We start from the raw sequence: 20,514 nt of genomic DNA on the forward strand, positions 1-20,514 counted from the left end.
TCATGAGCTTCCTAAAGGGAGCGAGGTGGGCTTGGATGGCTAAGTGGGGGCAGAAAGGGCAGTTCTCGCCGGCCGAGGGAACTCAGGACAGTGGGGCAAAGGCCTTGGGGGTCGTGCCGGGGACTACAAGTGCTCCACCTTAAAAGAGCCACTTGTGGGGCTGTGGAGAAGATGGGCAGGGTCTGCAGCCCATGGCCGGATGGTCCCCTGTCCTAGTCGGGGGGCACGGAGCAGGTGTGGGCTGTAGGATGAATCTGGTTTTGGAAGATGGAGGCTGAGGTGCCTGTGGGACACTCTTGAGGGCAGGTGAGGTAGTGGCCGGGGTACAGGGAGCTCAGAAGAGTGAAGATGCAGCTCGTGGGGAGTCCCCGAGGATGACAGCTAGGCTGTGGGGCGCATGGGGCCTGTGTGAGTTCTGTGCACAGAGGGCTATGCCCGTCTCCATGGGCAGCTGGGACTGTGCTCCTTGTGACCACCCAGGGCCCTCGGCTGGCAGCGGCTGCACCTCCCGTCCTGTCCACCCTGGAGGGTCTCTCCAGCGGTTACCTGTTCTAGCCAGAAAGATGCACTTCTCCCCACTCAGCCTGGGGACCCAGGACATGTGCTCGTCCCTGCGCACGGATGTGCTCCTGGAGCACTGAGAATGATGGACAACCCAGTGGCCACCATGGGCCAAACTTCTGTCCCCTTGGGGAGGCACTCAGCACACTGCCCCACAGCCAGGAGGGCAGTGCAGCGGCCCCCATCCTGGAGAGTCGTGTTTTTCCTCTCTTGGACACATCTGAAATAGAAGATGACTTTGACAAATGAACCCTCCTTAGGAGCTCAGCTGCTTTCTCAGCCTCTTCTCAGCTTTGCCAGGGTTATTCTCAAGCCTTAGGAGTCACAGACTTTTTAATTCGGGGCTCTTTGGCGATTCAACTCAAAAACTTTGTAGTCTTCTAAAACACTTGATTTCAGTCGGCTCCATGTCCTACAACCACACCACTGTCCTTTTCTCTATGAACTGCTTAGATTTTCTCCCTCCCCCTACTTGCCCAGCTCCACCTCTACCTCTTTCTTCTCAGGCTTTGGAAAACTCAGCCCGTCCTCGATGTCCTTGCCATAAGTACTTCTTGGCTATGTATTTCACCCACTGTGGGGAGAGGGAGTAGCTCCTCCACCTTTGGGTCCTCACACTCTGACGATTTCTCTATTCCCTTTCCTCGCAGCTTGTACCCCAGCAGCATTTTGTCAGCTCATCTCTTCCTAGTGCCCTGCCACCCAGCCTCTTCCACCAGATCCACAAGTGATTGGGGACGTCTGCCTGTGAGTCACCACAGTTGTGTGACCGCAGTGTTCCACCACTGCATAACACAGATTGCCAGCATTCCAGCTTCCAGTTTTCTGACTGTCCCCAGCCCAGTCCAAAGGTCAGCATGTCCTCTCTGTTTCGACACTAGCACCCTGCCTCTCGGGGCTAGCTTCTGGGTTAGGGTAGGTGAAGCCATGCTCCTGCAGCAAAAAGGAGGAAATAGCAAGGTCTAAAACAATTTATTTTTTAATTTCCTGCCCATGCTACATCCACACTTCAGGGGGTGGGGTGGGGGTCTGCTCATTAGGGTTCTTGGGGACCAGGGTGATGGAGGAGCTGATGTCATCAGTGTTTCTGGGCACCGTGCCACAGGGAGGCGCGCGGTCTCGGGGGGTGGTTCACCCTGGCGGTTGCACTACTTGTTACACAGTGACCCCAAAACCACAAAAGGTGGCAGTCCCAGCATGTGTGCACAAGTGGAAGACCTTTTGGCAAATGATACTACTGACCATCACGAGGGCTGGTGGGAAACCCAAGGACAAGGGAACAGGGGAAAGCCAGGCAGGGGGGAGTCGAGTGGCGTCACTGAAGCAGGGGGACGTTTCAAAATGGGGCGTGGCCAAGAGTGTCCAACACTGCCGGGAGATGGAGGAAGATGAGAGCTGGGTGAGAGCCATCAGTTCCCACAGGGGAGAAGGTGGAGCATCCCTGTGTACTCTGGTCCATAGGACCCTGATCCGTGCAGTCAACATGACCCTCCGAGTTCTTCTCTCCCACCCCCCACACTTCCTGGGACGTGAGCGGTGCTTCTACTCCTCTCCTAAGGTCTGACCAGGGAACTTCAGGTGAAAGAAGAAGAGGCAGAGTCCAGACTCACCTACCCACCCTGAAGTGGACCTGCCCTGGAAAAGAGGGAACACGCATGCAACAAACCAAACTCACACCCAAGGAAGCTGAGATGACAATACCAGAAGAGACATAACGGAAGGTTTTGAAATCAACCGTTAAACAGAATAGGAAAATATGAAACAAGAGCAGGTAATTACAAAAAAAAATCTTGGCTATTTTTGAAAAAATCATTAAATTAAAAAGTAGAATGGTTACATGGGGGTGGTTCATGGGCTGGAATATCGAGAGAAATTCTCCTACAGTCAGCATAAAGGGATTAAAAAATGGAAAGTATATAGGGAAAAAGTTACATAAAACTGACTTAAGACTTGGGGGTCATGGAGAGACAGATGAAGCCACAAAGTCCAAACTGATGAAGGCACATTCTCATTCTCCACAAGTCCTTCACTCTGCCCTCCAGGGCCTCACCCCACCTAGACTCCAGCTTCATTTCCTTAGCCAGATATTTTCTTCCCCTCGTCCTCTGCCCCTCATCTCTCTTATCTTCTCATCAATCCTCCCACCCAACCAGGCTACACCACCACTAATGTTCCCACCCTCAGGAGCCTACCTGACCCAAACACCCATGAAGGTGTTTTTCCCCAAGCAGGTTGCTCTTCCAGTAAGAGGAATCTGGGGTCAGCTGTCAAGCCGGCCTCCCGTAGCTCCTTCCTCACTAGAAACTGGGGCAACAAACACCCAAGAGCAGAGAAGTGAAGCTCAATATGGGTCTTGGCAAGGGTGTTCACAGAGCCACAGGCCTAGCACCAGATGGAGGGGGCTTTATCAGGCATGGGGTGGGGTGCTCTGGGGATTACCACCCCGCCCCCACCCTCGAGGCAGATAAACTTCTCTTTGTTACAGGATGAATTAGCAAACAGAAAAAGATCCCACAATGTGAAATGAATACAACCCCCACGATGCAGAAAACAGCATACATCTGAGAGATGTTCACCTCAGGAGACTTAATTGTACAAATGTCCATAAAATTTAAGGACACATGACCACGTCGGGAAGAAATTCTAAGGAAAAAAATGCTCCTACAAGTAACGTGTATTATTTTTACAATAGGGGTAAAAACCCAAAGCTTTAAAACACGACAGAAAAGAAGGCATTCCCTCTGACCGTGGCCCATGGTGAGCTATGGCAGCTGGTTTCTGAGTGCTGGCTGCACCCCGCCAGGAGCTGCTTGTCTCCAACCTGCAGCTGCGTGGGTTGGGCAGGCACCTGACGTCTGGGCCCTTTGGGATGTGTAAGGATCACGAAGGCCATATGTAACGCTGAGGCACCACAAAGTCAACATCTCAAATGCCGGCTGAGTTTTGTCCCCTGCAAGCCTTGGGGGGCTGGTTGCCCGGGGTAGAACCTTCTCCATGCCTTTGGGAGAGAAAGATCAAGATGGTCCCTGTTCCAGCCCTGTCTGGGAAGATTCCTCCACCTGGAGCATTTAGGATGGAGAAGGGCAGCAAAACCAAGTTCCCAGGACCCCCAGCCCCCTCCATACCCTGCCCCAAATGATCAGAGGAGCAAACCCCATTTCTGATCTTCAGTGTCCACTGACTTAGTTTGCCAGGGCTGCTATGAGAAATACCACACACTGGTTAGTTTAAATAACAGGGATTTATTGTCTTAGGGTTTTGGTGGCTAAAGGACCAAAAATCAATGTTTCCACAGGCCAAGCTTTCTCCAGATTGCAGTGTTCTGGTACTGGCTTGCTGCAATCGTTGGGATTCCCTGGCTTGCATTTCTGGCTCTGTCATATGATGATGTACTTCATCCTCAGGTGTCTTCTGATTTCTGGACTCTGCCCAATTTCCTTTGCCTATGAGGACCTCAGCCCTATCAGATGAAGACCTGCTCTCAGTTTGGCCTCACCTTCACCAATAACTTCTTCAAAGGGCCTCTTTACAAATGGGTTCATGCCCACAGCACTAGGGGTTGGGACCTGAATGTGTTTTTGTGAGCACGTTCATCAGTCCCAAACAACCCCTCCCTACAACCCAAGAGTCGGTTGCATGCTTCGCATCCAGGCTCTCTTTGTGGTGCTGCCCTGTGAGCACTGTCACAGGTTTTGTGGATGAGGAAAGAAGAGGCAGAGAGAGCAGTCAGGATACTTCCTGGCAGGCCAAGTTTTGAGTGACCCCTCCTTGGGGGATTTCAGAGCTCTCTAGACACTGGAGTCCCTGGACCACTGCTCTAGTGCCACCTCCTGGACACACTGAGTGGACCACTGGACTCTTGCAATCTCTCTGAGCTCAAAGGAGTAGAGTCAGCTCAGGGATGTACAGGGTGGCAGCTGGTCCTGCAGTCCAGCCAATAACTGCTTCCCACCTGCCCTAACCCATGAGAAAAGAATTCCAGAGACAAGACCTTGCTCGGCAGGGTGGTCTGTTCCCCCCAGGCCCAGGATACCAGCCCACTGGCTCTCCCAACACACAGTCCACACTGACTGCTGGACAGGGAACCTGCTCTGCTTCTCTGACCTTAAATCCAGCTGTGAACTTGTTGCCTCCACCCAAGCAATGCACAGGCCTCCTAAACTCCCTGGGCCCAGGGCGAGCTTGCACCATCCTCTCTTTTGCATTGCCTCCCGGGCCATCTCAAGTGTCAGTCCCACTGCCCTGTGAGTCATGCTCAATTCCAACTTCTAAAAAGACTCAAAACCTCTTCTCCACTACTGGCTCAAAACAGGTCATTGGCATGGAGCAGGGAAGCTCATCCCCCTCCGCCCCCAGCCTTGAGGCTCACTGTGGCTAGCAGGGGATCCTTTAAAATGCCAGAATGCCAGTATCCCACCCCACTCGGCTCACTGCTAAAACCTTGATGGATTCTCATCTCCCGGCCATGGCCAGAGCCTGGCTGGCACCCAGACCTCCCTGACAGATGCTGTCCCCACCCTCCACGTACCCCCAGCTCTTCAGTTCCCTGAACACCTACACTCTCATCTCACTCCTCAGGGTCTGCGGTGGTCTTAAAACACTCCCACACATTCTTTGATGCTCCTCCTCCCTTCAAGCGATAGAGCTTAATTCCTTTCCCCTGGAGTGTGGGCTGGATTGTAACTTGCTCCTAAGGAGTAGAACATGGCAGAAACAACAGTGTGGGATAGGGAAGGTGGTTCATAAACACACTGCAATTCCCACCTTTCTCCTGGTCATGGCTCAGAAGCCAATGGGCAACCCATGGAGGTCCATGTGGCGAGGAGCCAGGCCTCCCAGGAGAGCCTGTAATTGGATCTCCCAGCCCCAGCCACGTCTTCAACTGACTGCAGCTTTGGCCAAAGTGTTGACTGAAGTCCTGTGTAAGAACCCCCCCAGCCGTTACCCCTCCCTCACTGAGCCAATCCAGAGTGCCTGACCCACAGAAACTGCGAGATTAATATTTGTTTAATGTTTTAAACCACTAAGTTTTTGGGTAACAGGTTACCCTAACATAGGATTTCTGCGGAACCTCTGTCAAGCTGTAACAGAAGAGCCAACTCCAAATTACTCAAACAGTAACAGCTGTAATCTCATGTGACCAGCCCTCACAAGATGGGCGATGCCAGGACTGACCAATCCAGGGACTCAATGACACAATCAAAGACCCAGGCTGGGTCACCAAACTAGGGGTGTGCTCTTACCCCAGTACATCTTTCGTTCTCACTGGCTATCAATGCCCGTCTCCCTCACTCTGGGTTTCCAGCTTGCTTCCCTCTCCTTACCCTTACTTAACTCTGAGAGATTTATAGGAAAGATACTATAAATCTATTTCCATGAGAACACAGTGTCTAGTACAGAGAAGTGCACTGTGATTATTCAATAACTAAGCAAATGGAGAAGAGATGCAACAAAGCACATGGGTTAAGAGAGACCCATGCCTGGTTGGGGGAAATCAGGAAACGCTTCCTTGAAAAACAAGGGCAGTTATCCAGGTGGAAGGAGTAGTGTGAGCAAAGCTATGGGAGGTAGTGTGTCTGGGGCAGTGGCAAACTGGGGTAGCACAAGTAGATGGGGAGGGGTGAGGGCAACAAGACACAGATTCCACAGGTTCATGACACCCACTGGTTAGGAAGAGAAAAAGGTTAGATTTGTGCTTTAGAAACAGTTTTCTGGCTGGGAGACACATCGCGGAGCCTGGTCCCTGCAGGAGACTTCATCCTTCTGTGATCCTCAATCACTGGTATGTAGGGATGGTGTCTCTTCTTACAGTGAGGACCCTGGGGGTCAGAGACTTCAAATAAATGCTCTAATCCCAGGGCTTGTGGAGTGGAGACGGGGATTGTGAACTGCCTCGACTGCCTTCTTGGCCTGCCACTGGGGCTGTTTCCACATCCTCCTGATAACTCAAGAGCCAGAAATCTACTCTGTGCAAGGGCTGGGGTGTGAGCCCAGGAGGAAAGGGCCTAACTGACTGAAGGAGTGTCTCCGGGGCCAGGGCTGACAGATGGGACCACAGGACATAAGGGATAAGGTGGAGGCAGGAGGAGCTGTGCTGGGCAGGCAGAGAGGAGAGCTGCTGTAACACCATCTCTTACTAAGGCACTGGTAGTGCTAGTCACTCACCCACCCTTGCAGGCCTGGGTGCTATATCTGCAGGCAGCTCTTGCTGGGTGAGTACCGAGTCAGGATCCAAACTACCCACGTGTCCCCGTGGGGCAAGCCAGTTAACCAACACTGCAGGGAAGGGAAGAACTTTATCTTACACCTCCAGGACCCCCAGGTCAAGCAGGTGCCAGGACCTTCCTGATTCCTCTCTGTATAGTGCACCCTCCAACCTGCCAAGGAGCCAGAAACATCCTCCTAGGGAGTCTGTGCCACAGGTCCAAGGGGCTGCTAAGTCTCCATGAAGGAAGCCATAGCATTCCAGAGATCTGTCAGGCTAGGTGGTCACCCTCCTTTTCCAGAACCTCAGCAAGGAAATGAGCGACCTTGGACTCTCAAACCAGAAAGCTAGGGCCTGGTGGGGTGATGGCTATAGTGTCACACCATCACGAGACCCCGCTCAGGCTTTCAGAGCAAGGGATTATATGTGTCACAGGGACCAGAGGTTCCGGAGTGAGTAAGCCAGGATTAGGGGGTCAGGTCCAGGTTATTTCTCTCCCAGTTGTAGGAACATTTTACCCACGGTAGCAGGAAACATTTGGACCTATCACCTCTCAAATTCCAAGGCTCAGTGAAAGTGAGATGCAAACTGAGAAGGCCTAGCAGCTGGTGGAGGCGTCACCCCTTCTCCTCTGCCTATCCCTTTGTGCACGCTCCAGCCACCATGAAGGAGGCTTGGTAGGACAGGAAGAAAAGTAAGATTCTGGCTGGCTGCCTTCCTTTCCAATAATGGAAATGAGAAGGCGCAAGTTCTTGCAGCCAGGTGACTCCCAGGGCAGGTCCTGCAAGCACTGTTTTCACGGCAGGGAGGCCACGAGCTATAACTGAGTGTCCAGAAGGTCACTGTTCGGTCCACCACGGTCAAATGCCCGGACATCTGGGGACAAGCAGGATGCTCACGGGGGTGCTCCAGCCTCAACCCCTGCCACACCTGGGTTCCAGCGCGTGTGACTCGCCCTGCGGCGACAACGACTCCCAGGCCCGAGAAGAGCTTCCGCCGGCGAGCCGCTAGCGGCCACTCCGCCTCAATTTTCAAGACCCAGGTACAACCACAACAGCGGCGGACACCAGCTCTACCCTCGTCGGTGCACAGCGAGCCTTCCAGGCCTCATCTGCCATCAGCGTCTCGCAACCTCCGGCCAGTGGGCGGCGGGCTGGGCGCTCGCGCCGCGCGGCCCGACGGGAACGCCGAGCCCCGGAAGGAGAAAGGCCGTCTGCGAGGCGCTGCGTGCTGGGCCGGGAAGCCCGACGTTGGCCGAGGCGCTCTGAAGTTCCGCCAGCACTAACAGCCCGTGAGCCCAAGCTGTCCCGGCACTCCAGAGCGAGCCGGCAGCCCCCAGGACCGAACACTCGACGACCCTCCCACGGGAAGCGCAAGTCCCGCCAAGCCCCGGAAGTAGAAATGGCGGCGGGGTGACGGCGCGGTCTCGCGGGAGCCCGCCTCCAGGGTTGCGGACGGGGTTGGGCGGGCCAGGATTTCCCAACGCTGGAGTGCGAGCCGTCCGAAGTGTCATGTGACCCGGAGCGGCGCGGCTGGTTGGCTGTGGCCAGGAGGCGGTTACCCGGGCGACGGAGCGGGTGGGCGCCGGGGGCTGAGTCGCTAGCCTCAGGACGCTCGCGGCTGAGGGTCGCTGCGGGCTGTCCGGGCGGGCCGGGGTCAGCGTGTGCCGCCCGACCTCCCTCCGGGCTGCAAGTCTGAATGCACCGGGCGTGCGGCGCCCCCTCGGCCGCGCTGCGGCTGCAGATGGGAGCTCGCGGCGCCCAAGATGCCGGCCGATCGCGCCGAGGCGCCGGTGAAGGAGCTCTTCCGGGACGCCGCCTTCCCGGCCGCGGACTCCTCGCTTTTCTGCAGCTTCTCCACGCCGCTGGCCCAGTTCCGGGAGGACATCACGTGGAGGCGGCCCCAGGTGGAGCCTGGGCTCAGGGGCGCGGGGCTGCGAGCCGGCTGGGCCCGCATCTGCCGTCGCCTCCCGGCTGGTCGCTGCTTCCTTGCGGGGCGCGGCGTTGGGAGGCGGCTTTTCAGGCCTTCGCCGCGGGAGGAGTGTGGAGGGGCAGGAGCAGGGGCCCGGGCGGCGGAGGGCTGCGGACCCGGCGTTTTGCAGTTGTTAGCCTCGCGAGGAGGTTACCAGGCCCCCTCCGCCCGTCCCTCCTTTGTAGCTCCCTCTCAGCCCCTTGAGGACGTGCTAGTCGCGAGGCTAGCCCTTAAGGTGAGAGACGAGGGCTTGGTCCCTGACGGGATGGTTCTGATCTCCGATGGGCCTCTTCTCGTTCCTGTCTGCTTTGCCGCACTGACACGGAGGGCCTGTTATGCTCTGCGGGAGCCAGACTGAGTCAGCAAAGCAAAGCTGTGGTCACAATCTGAGCCTTGGTGTTCAGTTGTAAGCGTTTAAGGTGGCGATTTAAGGTGGCTCTGGCCAGGTGCTATACTGATTTATCAGCTGAACAAGGCTGCTTCAAGAGCACCTTGGCCCCTCCCTGAATGGGAGCAGTGTTCGTGGGTACAGCTGCCTAGCCACCGGCCCTAGAAGGGAGCCAGAACAACTTCGCTCCGCCGGCTTTGAGAAGCAGAAGAGGGGCCTTTTGGCATGAGAGAAGGCCAAGAGGAGGCAAGGGCCAGAGCATGGACGGCCTTTCAGGCCATGCCAGTGGAGTTGGGGTTTTTATTGAAAGATGGATTTGGGGGCAGTGGGGGCTATTAGAGGGCTATAGAGGAGTGACTGACCTTGTGTTCAAGGATCTGGCTTACATCAGAAGGATGTAATCTGGCTTACATCAGCTTGGCAGTGATCGGGATGCGGTTGGAGTAGGTTGATTTGAGAAAAGTTTTGAAGGAGGAATGACAGGTCTTAGTGAGCAGGAAGGGAAAAAGCTGGGGTAGCATCCCTTTCGGAAGAGTTGTCAGTGAAGGGGAGCTGCGGTGGGTGAGTCACTAGAGGGGAATTCAATGTCAGTGATACTGTCTTCAAGATGGAGGGTCCCCTGTCCTTATGCCGGTGGAATTCCACCCAAGGAGGTGGACTTACTGAGCTTGTGGGAGAGAGAGGGAATGGTGGGAAAATCCAGGCTCTGAGCTGGTGGGGTGGGGGGTGGCCAGAGCAGAGTTTAGGCCAGTGGCTTCTGATGAAGCGTGAAGCAAGGTCATCAACTCAGAGGCAAGGGGAATGTGGGAGCTTTGAGAAGAAAAGGAGGAAGGGGGAGGCTTGAAATAGTCCAGGGGTGTAGGATACTGCATGTCTGAGAGAGATGCAATAGGATTTCCAGTAGCATTGAGGGCCCCTTTGAGATTTGCGCTCATGAATTTAAAGTGAGAGTGTTACCTAGACCAACATTTAGCTGTTTCAAGAAGGTGGATGGTAGGATTCACCCAGTTAGGGTGGAAAAAGATACGGACCCCAGGATCTATGTGGGGTGTGGTTATCTAAAGCCATGAGGGGGCTGGAGGATAATGGTTGCAAGAAGCCAGCTTCTTCTCCTTCCTTTTTAAGCAATGTACATGATCAAAAAGGCTCTTCCCCTAGCCCCAAACCTCTGCCACTTAGATCTTCATGTGGTTGGCTTGAAAGACCACTCATTAAGCTTGATCTCACGAACTCTGGCTAATTTTATTTCTTGCAGGAAATTTGTGCCCAGCCCCGGCTGTTTGCAGATAACCCTCAGGAAGGACAGGTGAAGCAAGGGCTGCTGGGGGACTGCTGGTTCCTGTGTGCCTGTGCAGCCCTGCAGAAGGGTCGGCACCTCCTGCACCAGGTAGGGGTCTCCTCGCCACGAGCTTGTGAGGGTGCATGTTTCTCTTCGGCTCTCTTCTTCCTGTCTGCTCTGCACAGGAAACTCTTCCGGAAGTCGGAGCATTGAGGCAGAAAATGGGAGACAAGCAGTTGAATTTCTTGCCATTTTGGGGACACCCCTCGTAGCTGACCAGAATGGTTAGGTGAGAGTGTGAGGACTTGGCTGTCATTTCACAGAGGGCTTAGAGGCAGAGGCTCAACACTCCGGTTTCTCCCTCTTACAGAAGGGGGTGCATCTTGTCCCTGGCCAGAGGGATCCCAGTGAGGGGAGCTTTCTGCCTTGTTCTGCCATCTTCTGAGCCCTGGGTTCTCTGTGTCGTTAGAAGCAGTGAATTTGGAATGAAAAGACAGACACCTCAGCCGAGCGGGAAAGGGTCAGCTTCATGTCCCTGGTGTGGAAGAAGTTGCTTGAGCTAGTTGATTTTCTCACACGTTTGGAGTATAACCTGATGTCTGCAGGTTATATACTGTCTGCAATGCTATATACATGCCACAGCTATGGGAGACTCCCTGGTTCTGCCCAGGAGTGCCACAGGTTTATGTTGGCTTGTGGTTGGGGGGAGCTGACCACCCCAGTTCCTGAGGCGGTGGTGGCCTCCGTCTGGGCCCCTCCCTGCTCCAGGAGCCATGCTGAGCACATCACAGAGCTCGCTGTCCTCACCACCCGGGCTGGTGAGGTGCCTTTGATCCCTCTTTACAAGCAGGGCAGTAAAGCCCTTGCCATCGTGTTTCCGTCTGTTAAGCAGCAGAGCCAGGCCCTAAACAAGGGCCTCTGTGTGGAGCCCACGCTGCCTCCTAGTGATGGGTTGGACTCCAGACTCCGAGTTCCCCCAGCAGTGAATGCGTCAGGTCCATGCGTCTGGCAGAGTTTGTGAGGCAGTCAGAGGGTTAGGGTTAGGGTTTCCCATGGTGACGTGTCTGCAGCCAGTTATGCTGAGAATTGGGTCATTCGTGCTGCATTTGGTTTTTGGACTCTCTGTCCACCAATATTGGGCAGTGGAACATAATTGCTGACTTACGGCTCATGGATAAACTTTGCGTGCTCCTGTCTAGGAATTCATTTTCCATGGCTCTGCTGTCCAGGTGGGGCAGTAAAGTAGGATCCTTTGCAGAAAGCGGGTTTCTGTGGAGTGGTTGGGTTCTGCGCACGCTGGGTGTGATGTCTGAGGAGGGCCCCATGCTGCTTGTCTCATGTTTTCTCTTGCCTTTCCGTGTGCATGGCAGGTGATTCCTCCAGGACAGCCGAGCTGGCCAGACCAGACGTACTGCGGCCGCTTCACGTGTCGGATTTGGCAGTTTGGATGCTGGGTGGAGGTGACCATAGATGACCGTCTGCCTTGTCTTGCAGGGAGACTCTGCTTCTCCCGGTGCCAGAGAGAGGATGTGTTCTGGCTTCCCCTGCTGGAAAAGGTCTACGCCAAGTACGTGTGCGGGACTGAAGGGAGTGCGGTTTGTTGGGTGGGAAGGGGTATGAGTGTGAGCATGGGGTGTGCAGAGACGTGCTAGGGTGTGCGGAGGGTCCAGGGCTGTCCGGGGACGCAGAGGTATGTAGGGTGTGTGGGGCTGGCTGGGCGTGCGGGCGTGCAGGACCGCAGCTGGTCAGCCTCTGCTCGTGAGGCTGTAGAGCCCTGGTTGGTTCCAGGGCTCCTGGTAGCTGGTCCTCTGCCCGGGGCTGACCAGCCTTGGAGACCCAAATTCAAGCTAGGACAGGAGCGCCCCTCCTGCCCCTGCCCGCTTGCTCTTCTCTCCTTCCTTCATTTCAAAGTCGGGTAGGAAGGCATCAAACCCCAGCAAGAATGGGGTTTTCATTGATTTATTTGGGCCGTCAGGGACAGGCCTCTGCATGGTTGTTGGGGAGCTACAAGGCTGCCCTGGGGCCTTGGTTCTCGACATCCTGGCTCTGAGGCCGCCGTCCTGGGCAGAGTGCATTTGATCTTCTTGCTAAAGGATGGACACAGCAGCAGGCGTTTGTAGGGGGACCAGCAAGGCTGATGGGGGCTGCCAGTGCCAGGGGCTCCTCACCCCTTATCTACCCCTCACCCTGTGTCTACATCTCACCCCTTTGTGTATACCACTCTCCTGTCTACACTACACCCCATGTTTACTCCCCATCCCATGTCTACCCCTCACCCCGTGTCTACACCTCACCTCCTGTCTATACCTCACACCGCACCTACACGAAGGCAGGAGAGGTTCTGAATGGGAACAGGGGCAGCAGGGCCCTCAGGGATGCTGCATCACAGCCCTCAGAGGTCGGATGGGTTTAGACCTGGAGAAGGTGGCGAGGAGGCAGAGAGGGTGGTGGAGATGTAGCAGCTGACAGGGTGGCCAGAAAATGCCTTGGGCCAAGTTAAACCGGGCAGTGAGGGGACTTGGAACCCACCTGAGACCGAGGCCTACTGCCCCGTGGTGTATTTCTACAGGATCTGTGGGTCCTACGAACACCTGTGGGCAGGGCAGGTGGCAGATGCCCTGGTGGACCTAACCGGGGGCCTGGCAGAAAGGTGGAACTTGAAGGACTTGGCGAGACACAGTGGCCAGCAGGATGGGCCCAGTGGCTTGGGACACAGGACGCTTCGGCAGCTGCTCCGCCTGAAGGACCACTGCATGATCAGCTGCTCGGTGCTCAGCCCCAGGGCAGGTAAGGCCTCCTGGCCCAGTGAGGGGCTGTCTGGAGGCCAGGCCCCCAGAGGGCAATACGAGTGTTGTCCTGGACCCTGTTAGGAAGAAGTGGTGTCCCTGTGTAGGGCCTTCCCTACTGTCTCTTCTCCAGAGGGAGGCCTCCTGTCTCCTTGACCAGGGCTTACGATTAGAACATGGCAGGTGCTGGGTGGGGGCAGCTGGGAAGCGGGTGCCCAGGTGCCCACAATCCAAGCAGAGCCCCAGCTGGCCCTGCTGGTGCTCATCTCTTAACAGGATGCTCAGGAAAGCTAAGGGACAGCACTTTCGCACTTTCTTTTTATTTCTATTTCTGAATTGATGCAAATGTTCTAAGGAATGATCATAATGATGAATGCTCAGCTATGTGATGAAAAAAAAGAATGTTCATATTCTATGTTGATTGGTTTTATTAATAAAAATTAAAAAATATATATGAAAAAAAAAAGTATGTGCAAAGTCCCCTTGAAGGGCTGGAGAAAAAAGTGGAAATATTAAACTTCCCCACCTGGGGAAGACTAGATATTATCATAAGCATTGGGGGCTGCCAATTTGATGGGCTAGCCATCGATATTAGGGCCTGCCCTTATGAAACGTATTCCTACTTATGAGTATGCTTAAGTCACCTCCAGAGAACCTCTTTTGTTGCTCAAATGTGGCCTCTCTAAGCCAGTTCTGCAGGTGAACTCACTGCCTTCCCCTCCACGTGGGTCATGACTCCCAGGGGTGAACCTGGCCCTGATCTCATGGGGTTGAGAAAACCTTCTTGACCTGAAGGGGGAAGAGAAATGAAAAATATAGTTTCAGTGGCTGAGAGATTTCAAATAAAGTCAAGAGGGTATTCTGGAGGTTACGATGATGCAGTTTATAGATATACCTTTTCAGTTTTTGGTGTACTGGAGTAACTAAAGGACATTTTTGAAACCGTTGAAATGTAATCCAATAGCCCTGATTCTTAAAGATAATCGAATAACTATAGAGCATTTAAGGTGTGACTGTGTGATTGTGAAGCCTTGTGACTGCCACTCCCCTCATCCAAAGAAAAATATAAAAAAAAACCACAGAGAAAATATAGTAAAGGGATGGGATGTTTTGGGTGTTCTTTTTTACTTTCTCATATTTTTATTTTTGGGGGGAGTAATAAAAATATACAAAAATCTAAAAATATGTACAGTCCCTATGGGCAGCTGATGGCACCCCCTGGCCTGTGCACGAGCGTTGGCATCAGCTTTAGCCTGGGTGCTCCAGAGACACACTCCAAGGTGAAGCAGTTTGGGAGGTGAGGGAGCCCAGAAGGGGAGTGGGACAGTAGCGGGGACAGTAGCCAGGCCTGGGGGCAGCTTATCCAGCCAGGTGGCTCAGGAAGGACAAGGGTAGCCCGCGAGCCTGAGCCATCCCTCTGAAGTTGCCGAGAGCTGGCCTGTTTAACTTCAGCTCCTGGGAAAGCAGCTAAGGGTTGCTCGGGTGGTGGTGGGGGGGGTGGATGCTAATTCCTGCCTTTGCAGGTGTTAGGACCTTCCTGAGAAGGTCCTTAGCAGAGAGATGAAGCTGTCGGCAGCTGGAGCCGGCCAGGGGGTCCAGGGCAATGCTGAGCAGCACCCCTGGGGCAGCAACTGCAGCACCACTCGGAGTAAAGCTGTTCGAGGCTTTCTGGGGTTCTTCCAGCTCGGCCCCCTCCTCTGGGCTTGGCTCCTCTCCTGTACTGCTTCCGGCCCCCCAGCTCTGGGCAGTTAGGGTCACCTCCCTCTGGGCCCCCCACTTCCCCCTGGTTTCTGGTCAGAGTGTTGTGCAAATGCCCCTGCCTGCCAGCTGGAGGCATCTGGTTTGTTGGCAGTTAGGGCCACATCGGTGACAGTGATATTGGCAGTGCATCTGAGTGTGACCTGGGCCGGCTTCTAGCACAGCTGGGCGGTGATGTGTGGGACCAGAATGGTCTCTTGTCCACCAGAGGTTCAAAGACCCTATGGGCAGCTGAGCCAGGGCAGAGCTCGCCCTTCTGCATGGCTCTGAGCTCACCGGAGGTGGTTAGAAAGGGCTGCCAGGGTGGTGGGGGTCAGGGCCTGGCAGAAGCCTCTGTTCCCTGTGGGTGGCAGGGAGGCTGGCCTGTGACCCGGGGAGGACTTAGGGGGCACCTTACTGCTGTGGCTGCACTGTTCTTATGCAGGGGCCCGGGAGCTGGGAGAGTTCCATGCCTTCATTGTCTCGGACCTGCGGGAACTCCGCTGTCGTGCTGGCAGGGATGTCCTGCTCCTCCAGATTCACAACCCCTGGGGCCGCCGCTGCTGGCAGGGGCCCTGGCGCGAGGGGTGAGTGTCCAGCCAGGGGGATGCAGCGTCAGTGCCGTGGCCCTGTCCACACAGGGCTGAGGGGCTGGTGGTGGAGGGAGGGAGGAGACCTTGGGGGCAGCATGTGTAGGACATGGGACTGGTGCCCGCATGGCTTCTGCCGCAGTCGCCTCTGGGTGGTCAGGGTGGTGGTGCTTGGTGAGGCTCCAGCAAGGCCCGTTCAGCCCTGCTGGGTAGCTGTTGGGCTTCTGTGCTTGGCTTTATGCAGCCCTCGTGAGGCTCGTCTCAGTGTCTGGTGTCCTGTCTCGGGGTGTCACAGAACGGGGGGTATCCAGCCCGGCCATCGGGTGAGCAGGGACCTGTCGCGCTGTGGCCCTCAGTGTTAGTTTTAAGACCCGATGTTGACCCTGGGGGCAGAACCAGAATATTGGTGAGGTCCGGGAGCCCCCACCCCAGCCAGGCCCGTTCGCCGCTTCGTCAGAGTGGCCGTTTTGTGCTGGGCTGTGGGGGTGCCTGCCCGGGGTCCATTGGGAGTGGGGACCCGGGCTCCCTGGGCTCTTGGGGTGGGCAGACTGCCTGTCAGCAGAAGGGAGCTCCATTGAGCCCTCAGGGAGCTCCGTTGAGCCCAGGCTCCCTCCAGGGGTGAAGGGTGGAGCCAGGTAGACCCGGCGGAGAAGCTGCAGCTGCTTTCCCAGCTCCAGGACGGGGAGTTCTGGGTCGAGGAGGCAGAGTTCCTCAGGGAGTTTGATGAGGTCACCGTTGGCTGTCTTGTCACAGAGGCTGGCCACCTGCTGAGCCTCCACACAGGTAACAGGCCGGACCCTTGATGCAGGACACTACTCCCGAGCCAGGTGGCCTTCGGGTCGGGGGTCAGACCTGGGGCTCCCCCTCTTACAGCAGGGGCAGTGCTTGCCCTGGCCCCGTTTTGCTTTTCATCCAGCCTCTTTCCCACCCCGGGCTGCTTGAGGAGGTGGGGAGCACGGGGCCCATCTGTTGTGTTTCCACCCCTTTCCCCGCGCACAGAGGGATGGTGCCGGTGTAGAGCTGTGGCCCAGAGCCCACCTGCCTTGTGTTTCTGCACTAGCAAAGGTGTTATGCCATACTCAGACGCTGCCTGGGGCCTGGATCCGCGGGCATTCGGCAGGAGGTTGCCGGAACAACAGCAGTTTTCCCAGCAACCCCAAGTTCTGGCTGCGGGTCTCAGAACCCAGCGAGGTGTGCATCGCCCTCCTGCAGAGACCTGGGGTGCGCCCAGCTGACTACACCCCCATGGGAGACGACCGTGCAGCTCAGAGCCACTTCAGGGCCCTGGGCAAGGACTACCGGGCCGTGGGCCTACACGTCTGGAAGGTAACTTGGCCGGGCTGGCACCCCCTCGCGGGATGAGGGCGAGGACGCCCAGTGTTGGGGTTCAGATGCCTGTCACTCCCTGCACAGTGTCAGTGTAGCATGACAGGAGCTGTCTACCCGGGGACCAGACCCCTGCCTGGGAGCAGAAGAGATGGGGGCAGGACAGCGGTTCTGCCTCCAGGGATTTTCCCCCAGCCCTGAGCTTCCTCTGCAGCCCCTGTGTCCTCGCCTACGCAGCAGGGCTGGTAACCAGCCTGGTTGTTTGCAGGATGAGTTAATAGGGCAGGATGCTTCCATTGCAACCTGGGCCCTCAGCAAGAGCTGCTGGAGGCGCCCACCCAGCTCTGCTCTGCGAGGGCCAGAGCTCTAAGTTTGGGGCAGGTGTGGGCCCCCATTGTGGGCTGCTTGGTTTTTAACCTCACAAATCCTCATGGGTCTCATGGCCCACGGCAGTGCTTACCCGTAGTGGGTGCGACCTGGCAGTGTTCCCTTCCTCTGGCTAAGGGAGTACCAGAGTGTCCTTTGCCCAGCAGCCCATTTGCACAGCCGCAAGTTCCTTTTGGGTACAGCTCATCTTGTCCCTCCATTTCCTTCCTGGGCGGGCATCTGACGGGACTGCGTGGCTGGTCCTTGAGAGGATAGGTCATGGGGCTGGCAGGCCGGGCACCCTGCTCCATTCCCTCGTTTGGCGAGAGACCCTTCGGCTCCAGCAGCATGCCAAGATCACCCCTCTGCTGACCCCTCCCTGCCTCCCTCAGGTGGAGGGGCAGCGCATAAGCCTGCCCAGGGTCCTGTCCACGCCTCCCGTGGCCGGCACCAGCTGCCACGCATATGACCGCGAGGTCTGCCTCCGCTGTGAGCTCTCTCCAGGCTTCTACCTGGTCGTCCCCAGCACCTTCCTGAAGGACATGCCTGGCCAGTTTCTTCTCCGGGTGTTTTCTACTGGCAGGGTCTCCCTCAGGTGAGGAACAGGAGGCTCCCTGAGGCATGTGGGGGGTCTGCTTTGCCCACGCCTGTGACACGTGATCATATGGGCCACCCACCACCGGCTGCCCCCAAAACTTCTGTTGCTTTCTCCCCTGGCAGTGCCATCAAGCCAGCGCCCGGGAGCCCTGTGTCCCAGCAGCTGCGCCCTGCCGGAGAGTGGGAGACCGTGCGGCTGCAGGGCTGCTGGAGAGTCGGCCAGAGTGCGGGGGGCAGCAGGAACTTTGCCTCCTACTCCACCAACCCTTGGCTCCCCCTCTCTGTCCCTGAGGGTGTGGGATCGCGCTGTGTCCGCATCACTCTGCACCAGCACTGCCCAGACAGCGAGTGGCGCCCCATCGGCTTCCACATCTTCCAGGCAGGCTGCACAGTGGGTGGCTCATGTGGGGGCTTCCTGGGTGTCTGGATGTTGAGGCCACCTGTCCGCGTGCTGGTCTGGACATCAGGAAGTGGATGTACGGCTGTGCCAGCCCTCACCGTGGATGAAGTGTGGTCGTGGGCAGGTCTCCTGGGTGACTGGGGAGAGAGCCAGGACAGGGCTATGCTATTCCCTGGTCCTTCTTGCCCTGGCGGTATCTCGGGAGATGGCAGAGCCTTGGACTCTAGTTTGGGCGCTGTGACTTGGTTGGCCATCATCCCTGGGTGTCATGAGGCCTGGCTCAGAGCAGCTGTTTCCACAGCCTATTGTTCTCTCAGAACCTCCGAGGTTGGAGAACAGGCTGGCTCTGAGGGCTGCTGCAGCAGAGCTCTGGGTGGAGATCCTGGCAGGAGACCTGCCATGAAGGAGTTGAAGAGACCACCCCAGGCAGCACTTAGGGGGCCGACCAGGCCCTAGAGCCCCCATGCAGTCCCAGCCTCCAGGCGGGAAGCTCATGTGGGGCTTCAGCAACCTGCCTGTGGCGGGGGAGACAAGCGGGGTGGGTCCCACAGAAACTCTAGGGCTAGGTGGCTTAACTGTCTTCCTGTCAATCTAGAATGGGAGCCTATCCCTAAGTACCCTGGAGTGTACCCGTGGAGAAGTGGGTGTGGGCATCCTGGGCGGCAGATGTGGCAGAGGGTGTCCTGTGCCCTTTGGTGGGCAGGGCTGCTGCCTTAGCGAGCCACCCAGCAACCTCCTAGAACCTGCTTCCCTCCCCGGGCTGTTTGTCAGGGTCCAGGTGAATCTTCTCTGGGCATTAGTGGGTTTTCCAACTAAAGCCCCTGGTGATTCATTGGTGTAGCCAGGTTGGGAAGAGTGCCCAGTCTGCCAGGGTCTTGGTGGCCCTCAGGAGGTATGGCGTGGGGGCAGGGACTAAGCCTCCTGAGAGCCAAGCAGGCAGGGCCAAGCTGCCACTAACTAGAAGGGGAACCCCAGCTAGGAGCTGGGACAAGTGTCCTCTGCTTGGGCTGCTTTGGAGCCTAAGCGGGAACCCTGAGGTTCTGTGGCAGAGGAGGGCTCTGTATCTCTGCCATGGCCCATCAGCCCTGTGCCTGGACTGCAGACACTGGGCAGCCTGCCCCCGCTTAGCCCCTGCCTCTCCCTAGGTTCCAGGCAGTGGCCAGGACAAGCCCTCCCTGCTGTGCCAGGAGCCGCTGCTTAGCTGTGTGCCACATCGCCACGCCCAGGAAGTGAGCCAGCTGTGCCACCTGTCAGCGGGCACCTATGGGATTGTGCCCTCCACTTACTTGCCTGACATGGAGGGAGCCTTCACGGTCACCATAGCAACCAGGATAGACAGGTGGCCTCTGAGGCTGAAGAGGGCAGGGGCTGTTGGCACCCTAGACACGGCTCCCACCTTCCCCTCCCCTCCCCCTGCCTGGGACACCCTGTGGGGCCTGGCTGAGCCGTGGGCAGTGAACCTAGTGTGCGGTGGGGCTGGGAGTGCTGCCCTGTGGGTGTGGGGGAGGTGCCAAGGGGCCCCAGGACTGTGGGGTGACTGTGGGGCCCTTTCCCATAGGCCGTCCATTCAGAGCCGGGAGAGACTGGGCCAACTCCTTCAGGAGGTAGGTGGGGGCCCGGGAGGCTGGCCCAGTCGCCTGCCCTGGGGGCACCAGGAGCTGCCTTCAGGCCCGGGAGGTGGGAAGAGGGCATCACGCCCCCCACTGCCCTTGGGAAGGAGCAGACACAGCTGCTGCCCAGCACTCCCACTCCCCACTTTCCTCTCACAGGCTTCCTTTAGGGCTGTGATGCAAACCTAAGGGGAGGACCAGCTCGGTGATGGGGGACCAGACCGGGCAGCTACCGTGCCCTGGCATAGCAGTTCCTGGACAGCTTGGACCCATGGCCACCTCTGCCCACTGCCAGCCAGGCTAACCCTCTCCTCCACTGGGCAGCTGCAGTGCCTGATGATGCCAAGCAGAGCGCCCTTTGGGGAACAGTGGGTCTTGTCCTGCAAGGGGAGGCAGCCCCTGGGCTGCTCAGAATTGCCTGGAGTCAGGCAGGTGCTGTGAGGAGGGCAGGAGACCCTCATGTACACAGACAGCAGACATGCCGGGTCCCCTGTGCCTAGCACTTGAGAGCACCCACCCCTCTCCTGCATCATCATGTCAGTTCCAGCAGAGGCCTCACTCCCCTAAGCGTGCATTGCAGCACATCTTGTAAAACTTGAACTTACTGTTACTTGAGGCATTTCTAAGATGTAATTTTATAAACACGTGATCTCTGGGCAGCTCACAGGTGATTTGTTTTCAAGTAACCCTGAGAGGTG

At 56.8% G+C, this 20,514-nt stretch overlaps 1 protein-coding gene across 3 annotated transcripts; it reads left to right on the forward strand.

Moving 5' to 3' along the window:
* Positions 1–7,975: 7,975 nt before the first annotated feature.
* Positions 7,976–20,475, forward strand: CAPN10 (calpain 10). Of its 3 annotated transcripts, none has more exons than XM_077155634.1 (12): positions 8,172–8,672; positions 10,381–10,512; positions 11,775–11,971; positions 12,974–13,191; positions 15,373–15,514; positions 16,134–16,300; positions 16,578–16,843; positions 17,602–17,804; positions 17,930–18,185; positions 19,352–19,435; positions 19,765–19,810; positions 19,976–20,475. In XM_077155634.1, exons 1-12 carry the CDS (start codon positions 8,532–8,534, stop codon positions 19,984–19,986), a joined length of 1,863 nt encoding a protein of 620 aa, XP_077011749.1. In that variant the 5' UTR covers positions 8,172–8,531; the 3' UTR covers positions 19,987–20,475. The 3 variants fall into 3 exon arrangements, with proteins under 3 accessions (XP_077011747.1, XP_077011749.1, XP_077011748.1); XM_077155633.1 differs by having other exon boundaries at positions 8,201–8,672; positions 19,352–19,545; XM_077155632.1 differs by lacking the exons at positions 19,352–19,435; positions 19,765–19,810; positions 19,976–20,475 and having other exon boundaries at positions 7,976–8,672; positions 17,930–19,345.
* Positions 20,476–20,514: the final 39 nt, after the last annotated feature.

Source organism: Tamandua tetradactyla, chromosome 3, assembly GCF_023851605.1.
Source record: "Tamandua tetradactyla isolate mTamTet1 chromosome 3, mTamTet1.pri, whole genome shotgun sequence".
Taxonomy (NCBI): Eukaryota; Metazoa; Chordata; class Mammalia; order Pilosa; family Myrmecophagidae; genus Tamandua; species Tamandua tetradactyla.